The sequence below is a fragment of the Centruroides sculpturatus genome, unplaced genomic scaffold, assembly GCF_000671375.1.
Source record: "Centruroides sculpturatus isolate CEXI.00-Female unplaced genomic scaffold, Cexi_2.0 scaffold1523, whole genome shotgun sequence".
NCBI classification, from domain to species: Eukaryota; Metazoa; Arthropoda; class Arachnida; order Scorpiones; family Buthidae; genus Centruroides; species Centruroides sculpturatus.
In genome coordinates, this window is record NW_019385692.1 from 146,173 (window position 1) to 159,393 (window position 13,221).

The 13,221-nt window shown below is 26.6% G+C and overlaps 1 protein-coding gene across 1 annotated transcript in view; it reads right to left on the minus strand.

Annotated features, from left to right (window-relative positions):
- Positions 1 to 278: 278 nt before the first annotated feature.
- Positions 279 to 13,221, minus strand: part of LOC111641243 (rho GDP-dissociation inhibitor 1-like) — a 27,748-nt gene continuing 14,805 nt past the window's right edge. The window contains exons 2-5 of the mRNA XM_023387382.1: positions 11,935 to 12,121; positions 3,556 to 3,639; positions 1,361 to 1,501; positions 279 to 1,292 (exon numbers count right to left, since the gene is read on the minus strand). Of these exons, the coding sequence (XP_023243150.1) occupies positions 1,093 to 1,292; positions 1,361 to 1,501; positions 3,556 to 3,639; positions 11,935 to 12,118 (609 nt within the window). The 5' untranslated portion in view covers positions 12,119 to 12,121 and the 3' untranslated portion in view covers positions 279 to 1,092. The remainder of the gene's footprint in view (positions 1,293 to 1,360; positions 1,502 to 3,555; positions 3,640 to 11,934; positions 12,122 to 13,221) is intronic.

Here is a 13,221-nt window from a genome sequence, read left to right on the forward strand (position 1 = left end):
TAATCTGTGTCGTCTTCATCTGGATCAAGCCTGAAGTCGTGCCCGCTAAAATTTGTGTTGTGTCTCACGGACCGCTCCAGTAGTTGCAGCTCTGTCACCTACCATCGCTTCTGTGACCAAGCGAACCCATCTCGTCTGCTCTGGGGCTACGACTGATCAGCTTGCACTATCGTAGGACCAGCGATACGCCACTCCTCAGTGCCGAGAGAAAATACTGTAGATAAGCCATTTCCAACTATCTCAAATATGTAAGCATCTTCCCGTNATATTAATCATACCATATTATTTGGTAAACATTTGGGAATCACCTGTACAAGGCAAAAATTAATTGACAAATTTTATTTTTCAAATCAGACATACACATATATTGCATTTATGTACTGTACATCTACAAGATTGTTTAGAAATGATATGCATCATTAAGGCATTACAAAATTGTGAAATGTGTGTGCTTTAATTTAATAAACAAATTTATAAAAACAACAATGTAATGTATTACCTGAAATCTGATAATCAATTTAGACTTTAAATATATGGATCTGATAAAAGAATTATATTGTAATCATTTATCATATTAAAAAAAAAGACACTTCTTTGTTTGTATTTTTTATTATTTCACAATCATATGAATTAGTAGAAAAATGATCTTTTAATTTTTAAGAAATGTACTGGAAGCATATTAACTTCCAATTAGATTTGTTGCACAGATTCATTGCACTTTATTTAGGAAGAAGTCCGGAAGTATCATTCAGTTTGGCTTTTAACATTGAGTAAATGTCACATGGCAAACCATTTCACACTTTGACAAACCAGAAGCTTAGCACCACCACAATTGTGCATTAAGAGCAACATGTGATTGCTTTGTAGTAAGATCATAAATGCCAAATTAGCCATTCGGAAAGCATAAGGCACAAAACATGATTTGAGCTACCACATCATTCATTGCATATTCATTTCCTGTAAATGGAAAATATCTAGCTCAGTAAGGAAAGAAAAATAAATTTACATAATACTGCCATTATTCTGGCTTTTTTAATCTAACAGATTCAATGTTTAGAAAGTAGATAAGAGAGTCCATGCCGTAAACCGCCCTCAATCATTCCATTCTTTTTTTATTTCAAAACTCCACTCCCATTTCAAATGTTCACTTTTGTCGTCGTCCGTGAAGAGTGATTTCACTGTGTAATTTCCTCTTGCTAGCATCCCAGATGGCATATCTTCCAATGGAGTGGTATAAGACTGTATTTCTTTCTTGGGAGCATAGCTTCCAACCATATTAGAAATGCTGTCACCTGAATGAATTGGCAATGTAAGCTTAAAGAATAAATATATAAAATTTTAAATGAAGTTTACTACTCACATTGGATTCCATGTCTAAAAATTTTCTGCACATACTTGAGGCCTGTTACAATCTCTCTTTGGACATAAAAGTCTATTCGTATACGATACTGGATACCCTCTTTAATGACAAAGGTTTTCTTCTTCAATGTTTCTAAATCACCTAAAAAATGAATGTTAACAATTATTATTTAAATAATGTTTGATACTTTTAACGCACTATTATATTTTATTCAATATTGATGGAATTTTCTTGAATGTAACAGAAAAAAAAAATACAGTAGAGCATCGATTATCTGACCCCGGATTAACCATCACATCAGTTAACCGACCATTCTAGTTGGCAAATTTCAAATGTCTGCTAGTGATGTGGCACTACAATATTTTGCTATGTCTTAGCTACTTTAATATTATTTTTGTTAAATTTTTGCGTGTTTTAGCTGGCAACACTGGATCGACCATGAAACGGAGGCCAGTATTTAAACAAGACTTAATTTTCTAAACATCGATGAAAATTCAACGCAAAGTTGGTTAATTTAATAGCAATATACTAATTACATGGAATATACTATACTAATAATGTATTTTTTCATTCTTTTCGGTTATCCGACCAACCTGAGTCCCCAACTGAGTCGGATAATCGATGCTTTACTCTATTTAAAAAAAAAAAATTCTAGTGAAATGTAATATGAATTCTTTATAATGATTTGTAAAAAAGTATTGTTGATTTTATAATAAAAAAAAAAATGAAATTAATCTGTTCTATTGTGGAAAATGTTGCTTTGTTTACATTTTATATCACTGAAATATTTATATCACTTAAAATTATTAATTGATCTAAAATTATATTTTGAACATATAGTAACAAACATTAATTATTACACAATTATTATATGCATTTATATAAAAACTCGTTTAAATTGTGTGTGCATGTGCACACATTAGAAAACCTAAATTTTAGAATGTTTAATTTCAAAAAATCTATTTTTATAAAATGCAGCATGAATATGTATTTTCTTTTTCCATTTTTGTCCCATCCTATGGACATTAAGAGAGCCTTTTTAATCATATCCATTGTGGGTTTAGCCAGGTAATGAAGGATAGTGCCTGATAATATCTGGGACAGACTGCCATACTGGTAAACTCCAGAGATTTTCTGCATTCAATCCGAAGTTCCCTAGAGCAGTAGGATGATACCTTAACTATTTTTACCATCCATCATACATACTGTCCAAGGATATATGTTAAGAATCTTCTACTATTCCTGTCAGAGAGTCTCAGTTCTAATATTTCTCCTTTCTTTATTGCCATTCATTCATCATCAAACATTCTATTTTACTATTTATTTTTATATTTATCAATTCATTAATTTTTCATTTGCTTAACATGTTTGCTGCAATTCACTTCATATATCAAAGAGGTATTCATTTTTCATAATTATACATTTAATTCTAATTAAATTTTTATTCTTTAGCCTATTATTACAAATACAGTATAACAAGAATTATCCAAAAAAAACTGATTAATCAAGATTTCAGAGTATACTAATTCCAGAAATTACAAAGTTTTTACATAACAATGACCAGTGATCTGTAGGTGTGTTATTAAGCCATCTCATTATCAACACAATGTTAAATTTTATTTATTATAGTATATATGAAAAAAAACCATAATCAATGAGTCAAATGATTAATGTGTTACTGTGCTTAATTGCAATTGTTAATTAATTATTGATTGCTTTAATAAACAGATTTCTCTTCATAACAAAAAAGAACAGTATACTTTAGCTAACTTCTGGAATGTAACCCTATGTTTTGCATTAGTCCTTTGTTTTGTATAGCACAGATTTGTATAACATGGTACTTTTTTGGAATGTAACTACCATGTTATACTAGGGATACCTGTATAATAATTAGATACAAATTTTAACAACATATTAATTGTTTTGAAAAGAATTTTATTCATCCACACTTATTTTTAACAAAATGAAAACTTATATTTTGTAATTTAATAAAGAAAATAAATAACGGTTCCTCGGTCTTACAATTACTGTAAAATTATCTCCAAGAAGAATACAAAATAAATAATAAAATTAATTTAGCTGTTTTACTTTAGTTTAACTAAATTTGCTAAGAACCTTCTAATGTTTTTCAAATGAAAACAATTTACTTATAACATGCTTATTTAATAGTATAAAAAAAATTGCTTATAACATACCTGACAAATCAAGCTCGATATCCGGCCTGCCTTCGACAATCAAGGCTAACTTTCTCACCAAAACATGCTTGGGTGTACTAGGATCTATTACAAATAAACATTATTATTAGATTTAATAATAAAAAACTCATTTCTTACAAATTTAATTCAATACTTTTTTGCTCGGCAAATAAATTTCTCAAATTAGAATTTTTATATTTGCATTATTATTAAATTCCATATAAATAATACAAAGTAAAAACTTTTATTACATTTTCTAAAATTGAAATGTTATATTTAAAAGTTATTTAAATAAATTCGGAATCACAAATTTTACATTATAGATAAAACTCTGATCAATTAGAATCATATGCCATGTAAATTAGTTAAATTTCTTAATATATATTTTTAATTTTACAATTTTCATTACAGACTTCCTTCTAAATCAATTAGTAATGATTCAGAAACTTTTTTTTGAACTAGTTGCTTTTTATGAATAAGAAAAAATTCAATGAATTTATGAAATTTTGAATTGTATACTTAAATATTTTGATTTTGACAAAATATTTCAAAAAGTTCAACTAGATCATCAGATAAACAGAAAGAGTCATTTCAAATAATTTAAATTTTATTAACTCATATACTAAAATTGAGATTGTTATTAATTTATTTCTCAAAAAATATCATTTATTTAAAAAAAAAATCCCAATTAAATATTTTGTTTTCTTCTCAAATTCACAAACAACCTTATACATCAAAATCTATTTTATAATACATACAATTGTAATTTTTATACTATAACACAAATTATTCCAAAGTAATCATTAATAAGACAGCTAATAGTAAGATAAAAAATTTTAATTTCAAACTATTTTGTTAGATTAATTTTTAAAAAATTTATAAACACAGTATAAATAAGTATAGTAAGCATATTTGTGAACACACTTTCATTAATCTGAATTAAATATTGTATGGGATTGTTTAGAGCAGTAGTAATAAAAAATGAAAATAAAAAAACTACATAAATATTGCAAGGATCAAAGAATAAATCTTGGGGAAATTTTTAATGGGTATAATAAAATAATAATACTAACATTTTATGTATGAATTATAAAATATAATTATCATTTCACTTCTTTAACCTTATCCTGCCTGATCCAAGGGAGCTAACTCAACTTTTGGCCTAAGTTCCAGAATAAAATTCACAAGAATCACAGACATTACATAAAAACTACTCTAGATAGGCACAGAATTCTAGAAAGTTGTCTGCAATAGACAAACTTATAATCTAGTATCAATACTGGAATAATCTTAATTTTACACACCTCAATAACTGTGATCAATCTAAACCTTTATCTTTTTCACTAGACTTGATCAATTAGAGAGCTTTATCGTATGCACAGTATGTAAAAAATTGGCAGATGTCTTCTCAAATGCAATGAAACTGGAAGTAACAGGAGACTGTCATTTGCAAATTATTTATTTTTTAGCACTTCTTACTTACAGATTTTTTTCAAAAACTATGATTTATGGCAAAAATCAAAAAATATATTTACAAAAACAAAGGTATTGTTAATGAAAAGAGTATTATCTACAACTCAATATTAATACCACATGCACAATGTTTATTTGCTCTAATTGATTTATTTTTAGTTTAACTTCATTTAAAAACAATAATTCCCATTTCTGCTGTATTAGCAATTCAGCTGAGATACAAGCTTAAAAGTCAATAGTCCAGGAATATGACTTGACCAGATTAAGCCAACCAGAAAACTGATCTTCTAGCATCTGTTCAAAACTCAATCATTTTATAAGGAGAGTGAATTTAAAGTTTATAATGTAGTTATAATAAAAGCTTACGTTCATAGTAGAAATCTCAGGGAGAAAGATTACACCTAGCACCTCTCTCTAGATAATGCACAGTATATTTTTTTATATTGTATTTGATACATAAAAATGTTTACAAATTCAAAAGATTTTAAAAAATAATCTATGATTGCCTTTTATTCTTGGGTGAAATATCTGATGACAAAATCAGTTCAGGTTACTCTTTCTAATCTAAACTTCACTTAATGTGGTATATTGACATGTAAAGAAATTAGTAAATTTTTACACCAATACAGAAAGTAATTCAATTATTGTACCAAAACTTCTTATTGTTTAGTAAGTTTTGATTAAACAAATTATAAACTCATTCAATATTTTGATTAAATATAATTAATTTAAATAAAAACTATTATTATTATTATTTGAATAATTGATATAAACAAAAAATAATAATAATTTTTCACCCAGTTGTTTGTTAAAGAAATCAAGACTTTAGAAATATCATGACAAATCTGTTTGCCAAGATAAATATCCTGGCAGAGATTTGTTGAAATATACGAAGCTCAATATATTTGAAAATGATTTGTATTTTTTTTAAGTATTAAATTACAAAATTTATTTTTCTAAAGCTAAACTTATAATTTTCTTTCCTAATATATAATTAATGTACCTTTACAAATATATTTAATATATTAACTAGTCTTGAGTTTTTATAACTTTATTCATCTTTTACAATCATTAACGTATAGCTTATCTAGATATATCTGATTTAATGTTTTCTTTAATATTTTCCTATAGCATACCCTTTTCATTTCTGTACCATCACCTTTAAATAATCTTTATGAATCTCCTTTTCCTGCCTGAACAGTTTCTCTTATATGTAATATTCTGACATTTCCTCCTCAACAATTTATCTCCTTTTAATACATGTACCATCCAGTTTTCTTTTCCTTTTTTCAATTAATTTGATTAAATTTTGTTTTCTATTTTTCATTTTGATTTTTTACTATTATGCTGCAGCCACCATTTAATCTTTTTCATTTTTTTCCTCCTAGTTCTGAAACTATTCTCTACATTGCTGTTGAAGTTTTATTATGTAGCATCATATTTAATCTTTTTATTAATTTTCAATTAAATTTGTTCAAACTATATTTCTTATTTCTTCTCTTCTCAAATGCTTAACTAATGTAAATATATATATCTATATATATAATCGAGATGGGTTGATAATAATAATAAGCGCAGAGCCCAAATGGTTAGGAGTTGAAAGCTGAAATTTGTTACACAGTTAGGGCACACTAAGAAGGGATTTTTCAAAATTCCTCCCCACAAGGGAGAAGGACAGGATTAAGGCTTAACACTTCCATCAACAATGGAAGTGTTACGTAACAATGGAATTGTTAAGAGAAAGCAAGGTGCAAGACTACTTTTATTTATATAATTCTCTAATTAGTCTGGAAACAGGGGGACCCAATTCTTGCATTCTGTGAAAATGGGTAAGGTTGACTATAATGTAATAATCTTAATCTTCGCTATCGTTACTTTTGCCTGAGCAATGCCGGGCCTACTGCTAGTATATATATAAAATGGTATTGAATTATTATTGGATGTTTTGAAGTTGGGTTCTAACCAAAATTTTATAATAATAGACCTGAAATGTCCAAAAATGTTAGTAAATTCTTGCTGTTTTCAAGATTATTTTTGTGCGAATTTATTTATATTTGCAAGACAGTTCTGGTTTAGTTATAAAAGACCTAAACAAATATTCAAAATAGAAATATGAGAATTTCATTTATTGATAATTATATAATTTAAACTGATCAAATAACAGTATTTGATTAATAAGTTATTTTCAAAAAAAATTAATTTTATTTTTCTTTTATCAAAGAAACTTTAGACAAATATTAAAAACTGTTTATCTGTCTTGCTTTAGTAATTATATCCATGCAACTAATCCAGTTAATAGAGAAATATAAATTCAAAAATAAAATTTTCTATATTTCTTTTTATTCTCTATATATATGTAGTAAAAAGAAATATAGATATATTTTCAATAGATTATATTATATACTGTAATTTAAACAGATTTACATACTTTAAGAGAAATAAATTAGAAAAAACAATTCAAATGAACAAATTTTTTGAAATCATTTAACAAGAAAATATAGAATTTTCTTTTTTAATATCTGAAATTTTGTTTTTTGTTTTTTAAATAATTATCATAAGTTTACATTTGAAAAATCCTAACGTAATAAATGTTTATTAGTAAAAATAAAATTTTTTATTACATGTTTAGATAAGAATGCCTGATGAAAAACTTCAAAACAAATCATTTTTCAACTTCATTCCATTTTTTGTAGGTAACTGCTAAAGCTTGAAATCTTTAAAGCTTGTCCAGAGATTATATATATATTTGACATGCTTGATTGTTCACACAATTTTCTTCAGTGAAAATTATGCTTTAATATAAAATATATGCAGTTTCATCAAATTTTGAAGTATTTTTTTTTTTAATAAAAAAATATCTAGCAACGAGTTGTGTAACTTTCCCGGCTTTATGAGATTTTATTTTAAAAATAACTTTCATATTATTAATCAAACAGTAGACCCCCTATAACACGGGTTCATATAATACAAATTCATATAGCACGGCAAAAAAATTGTGATCGTGTTCGTATAAACACGCTAAAAGAGACTTGTATAATACGGTAAAACGTCATCGCCGACTCGTGTCGTGACAGGATTGGTCGAATCTAAACCAATAGCGGATATTGCACAAACTGTTGAGTTTAAACGAGCACTGGACCTACTAAAAAACATTTATTATTCAACAGCCATAAAAATTATATTTATATTAATGATGTCTCCGAAGTTCAGCAAAGTTTTCACAGAAAAATAACTTATTAGAAAACGTGCCCACCATTTGGTACGCTGCTCTGCGACGAAAACAAGCTTAAGCAATGGTGTGGTCGAACGGTGCACACTCAGTAAGTAATCCTACAATTTTTTGTTTATAGCATAGTTTATATGGATTATTCTCAAAAAATTATACATATTTTGGAAATGTTGAGTCAAATTAGTCTAGAATCAATTAATTTTATGGAAGAAAACCTTTCAAACGGCTGTAGTCCGTAAACTGCACACATGCCGGGCTGTGATTGGCTCATGTATTTAAGTGGCTTGTAATACACAGAAATCATATAAAACAGAACGAATCTACCATGTTATAGGGGGTCTACTGTAAATAAAATTGTATGTGGCACATTCAGTTATGAGATTTTGTTATAAAATCTTTATTAATTTTTAATTATTATAAAATAGCAAGACTTAATTTTGAGAGTAGAGATGAGTTTTATAAAACACTGTAATCCTAACAAGTAAAATCTTCATTAAGTCTGACCCCATGTGAGATGTGACCACCTTCCTCTCTCTCTCTCTCTCTCTCTCCGCCACCCCCTTGACCTCTCACAACTAAAATTTAATAGCATCAATGCCCCTTACATTCAAGCTACTGTGGCAAATTTCACTTATTAATCTTCAGCCCATCCTGAGATATTTAAACAAAATACATGCCAACACACACACACGGAATTTTTTTGGTTTTTTCTTTTACTTTTTTAGGTTCAAAATATTGAGATTTGCAAAAAACTTGAAAAATCAAATTTGACATGATTCCAATACTTTCTCTTATTATGTACACATAACAACTAGGAAAGAAACATTAGCATTACAGTTTGGTATATTTTCCTGACAATCAGTTTCCTGAAAGGAACAAATTCCTGATTTGGATGTCAACAAACCATTTCTCCTTAATAGAGTAAAAGACTCTAATCACAGGTAATCATTGTCAAGTAATGTTAGTAGGATTCTGTAATAATTTTAACTGTATTTGTTAGATTATACTAACTATATAAATTTATCAAATATACAACAGATACAGAACAGACTTCTGGTGCATATAATACAAAAAAATGAACACTGCACAAAATGTTTTCCAACTGCTCCTGAGTTGTTCTTCAGGTGTGACTGAATGGTTACTTGATGAAATGTTATTGAAACTAATGTTTATTTGTAAAAATTTTTAAAACAATTTACCTGAAAAACAACTCTGAAGAAATTGGAAAATGTTTGTGCAATGTTTGTTTTTTGTATTATATGCACCAGAAGTTGATTTTGTGTTCGTACATAAATTCCAGGTGGAGAGGTATCAAATATAGCTCACTTATTGTTTACCTTTTAAAGTGGAACAAATCTTTATTTTGTACAGATAATTTGTACTTTTTGAGATTGTATTATGTTCTTATACAAACAAAATATTTATTAAAACCAGAAGACAACATGTGATACCTGCAGATAAGTTATCAAATAGAAAAACTTAATTTAAAATTAAAAATTGAAATTTAATGTCTATCAAAAGTTACTTGTAATCTGGACTACATGAAATATATTCATTTTCCCAACACCAACTACAAATATGAATTACTAAATTTATTTGTATATCACATTTAAGGCAGTAATTCCAATATAATCCAACCTTTTCTGGTCAAGTCCTACTGACTAACCATTCAATGAACCTGACATTGAATTATTACAAAATCTCAATGATGCAAAGAGTCTCTTATCATATAGTCTCTTATCAATTCCCTATACAAAATGATAGGAAAAATTAAAGAAATTTTGATACCTGATATCTTCATTACAGATAACTGGATCCAAAAATACTGATAAAAAGCTTGTTGCACATCTGCATATCCATCTCTATCTATCAACACCTAATTTGTTCAAATCTAAATGATGTTTAGGGAACAAAAAAAAATCTCCTTAGTATAATAAATACATAGATTTTCTTAAATTTTTATTTTGTAGACTTGGGCTATTTTTCATCTGGAAAAAAACTGACAATCTTGTATTTGGTAGTGAAATTAAAGATTTATAACAATATATAATTTTCATAATAAAATACACTCTGCATGCTATAAAATTTTTCAATAAATTCTCTCTCCAACACTATACTGTCTTATCTTCCTTTTTAAAACTATGGCATTTATCCAATTAATCTACTTTTGACTCACAGATGCACAGTGTTAAAAGACAGCACAAAATTTATACATATTTCTCTAGGATCACTAAATCCATGTGTAAAATAGCATATACTTTTTACATATTTTATTCATTCTCTCAGTAAAAGTTGTAGTGAATAAAGACCACCTGTCACACTGATTGTGTGACTTTAATAAAAACACATTGATATTCAAAGCCAACAATGGCTGTGACTGAACAAATAAATGTCAGATGAATGAGATATAGATAAAGTAATTAGTTCACTAGTAAAGATATGGCTAAACAAATTATTATAAATATAAAAGTTTACCATTATACTAAACATGTATAAAAATTTAGTATTTATTATTAATCCTTATAAACAATTTATTAATTGTTATTTTGTCAACAAGTTTGTTTTAACTTATATTGATAACTTTATTCTCCTTCATGGATTTTTTTTACCTATTGGAATAAATAAATAATCTAATCTAAATTATAGACAATTTATTAGCAATAAAAATCTTCCATACAAAATTATCCCAGCTAGAAAAATGATCTAAAATGTCATATTCAGGAACTGTATTGTCATAAAAAAATATCATATTCAATAAACTGTGAAGAAAACAACAACAACAACAAAAGAAAAAAACAGGCTTATTACTTTCTTATCTATGTAAAATAGCTTTGCTACATCATGTAATTATAATTGTGATGACAGTTCTAATGAAAGCTTAACTAAAGGATATATATATATATATAAACTCAAAACTTTAGCAGCTATCATAAGAAAAGATTATTTTGAGTTACTTTTTATGACTTTTTTGTCATTCTTGAAATTTTTTATCAAATTTTTTATAAACAAGCTTTCATAAATAATTTAATTTTTCCATTTTTTTCAAATAAACTACTACTACTACTACTACTTTAAAATTTAGTCATAGTCATAAAGTTTATTAAATATTTATAAAAATAATTTAGCTTTATTCATTTACTGTAAGTTTCTACAAAATCATTAAAAAATACTTAAGTATGACTATACATTAAAAGACTTCATAAAATCCTATCTTGTTAGTTTTAAAATTAGAATGGTTATTTTATTACTATACAACTCAAATTCTGAACTACAAAGTGATTTTAAATTTTAGCAGTTAGTAACTCACTTATAAAACATTTTGATAAATTGTTGGGTTTAATTAAAACTTAATTATCTTTAAATAATTTATGTGAATAAGATTAAATTGTTTATATAGATATACAAAATTTTAATAAATGTTTTCCTATTAAAATAAATAAGCAATAGATAGAAAAATCCACAATAAGATTTGAATCGTATTGTAGATGACTTTACAACACTTCTGATTTACATATTTGATTTATCTCTACACTCAACCTATACTTATTAATAAATTTATAAGTATACAGAGAACTCAATTTTTCTCTTTCTCTATTTAATTAACAGTATGAAAAAAATGATCTTTTAAATATAACTTATGCTATTAAGTTACGTAATTTTATCATTGATTTACTAACCAACAATAATAATATCTTTTGTTGCTTGTCCCAACAATGCTTCTTTATATTTTCGAAGGCTTTCATCTCCTTCGTCAGCTGCAACAATTTCTTTTAATGATTTCTCAGGTGGAGGTTTATAATTGGTACATTCTTCTTGATCTTCCGGAATTTCTTGCTCTATTGCTGATGTATCATCTGCCATTTTCTATTAAAAATATTATGAACTTAACTTCATTGTTATGTGTGTTAATATATTATATTTACATTTAACAACAAATATAAAATACTGATATATATAATTTTATAAATCTATAATAAAACATAAAACTCAGAATAATTCACAAAATTCTTTAATTAGTGATGATATTTTAAAATTAAGTTTCAATTTATAAGATATAATCCTTTAAATAAAACTAAAATGTCTTGTCAGTTAATTAAACACGAATTGGATTAATGTCAAATGGCAGAAATGTTTGATCCCTGTAATAGCCTAGAGAAATTTTTTTTTATTATAATATAAATTTGAATTCTATCTAAACATCTAAGTCTGAATAAATAAATTTAAATATCTGAACTTATGACACATTCATAACTTTTACATTTATATCAATATCTTAAAACTCAGAGTTAAAATTGTTAATAAAAAAAAGTAGGCCTATATTAAAAATCTAAATCTAATTCACTTAAAAACTATATTAAAATTAACTGCTTTAATTTCTTTGTTTCAATCCCGATGTTTTAAATTATTTCTAGATTTAATTTTATCCAAAAATAAAGTAATTTTACATATTTTATATATAGTCGAAAGCTATTACTACTATAAATTAAACTGAAAACTAATATTTTTTTAAGTAATTCAATCTCCATTTTAAATATTTAAAATTATCAGTATAATTATTAATACAGTAAAACCTGTATAAAACAGAAATGCAGAGTACCAAATTATTTTTCCTGTTTACACAGGTTTCCATTTTATTCAGGTTTTATTGTATTACAGTAGAGCCTCGAAAACTTGGCCTAATGTGGACCGAAGGGTGGCCGAGTTCGTGAAAATGCCGGGTTATCGGGAATGGGGTTAAAAAACGATAAGTATGCGTATTTCCTCAGAAAATATTGTACTGTACTTGTATGTATTGTTTGCTTGAGAATACAACAGAGAATAAACTGCCCAAATACTCTTAAACAAAGGAAAAGTACGTCCTTTATGAAGGCATAGAGCCTTTACTACATGAAAATGAAAATTAATGAATACACTGTGTACAGTAATTTACTTGATAAGACAGACCTCAGAAAAATACTTTATGA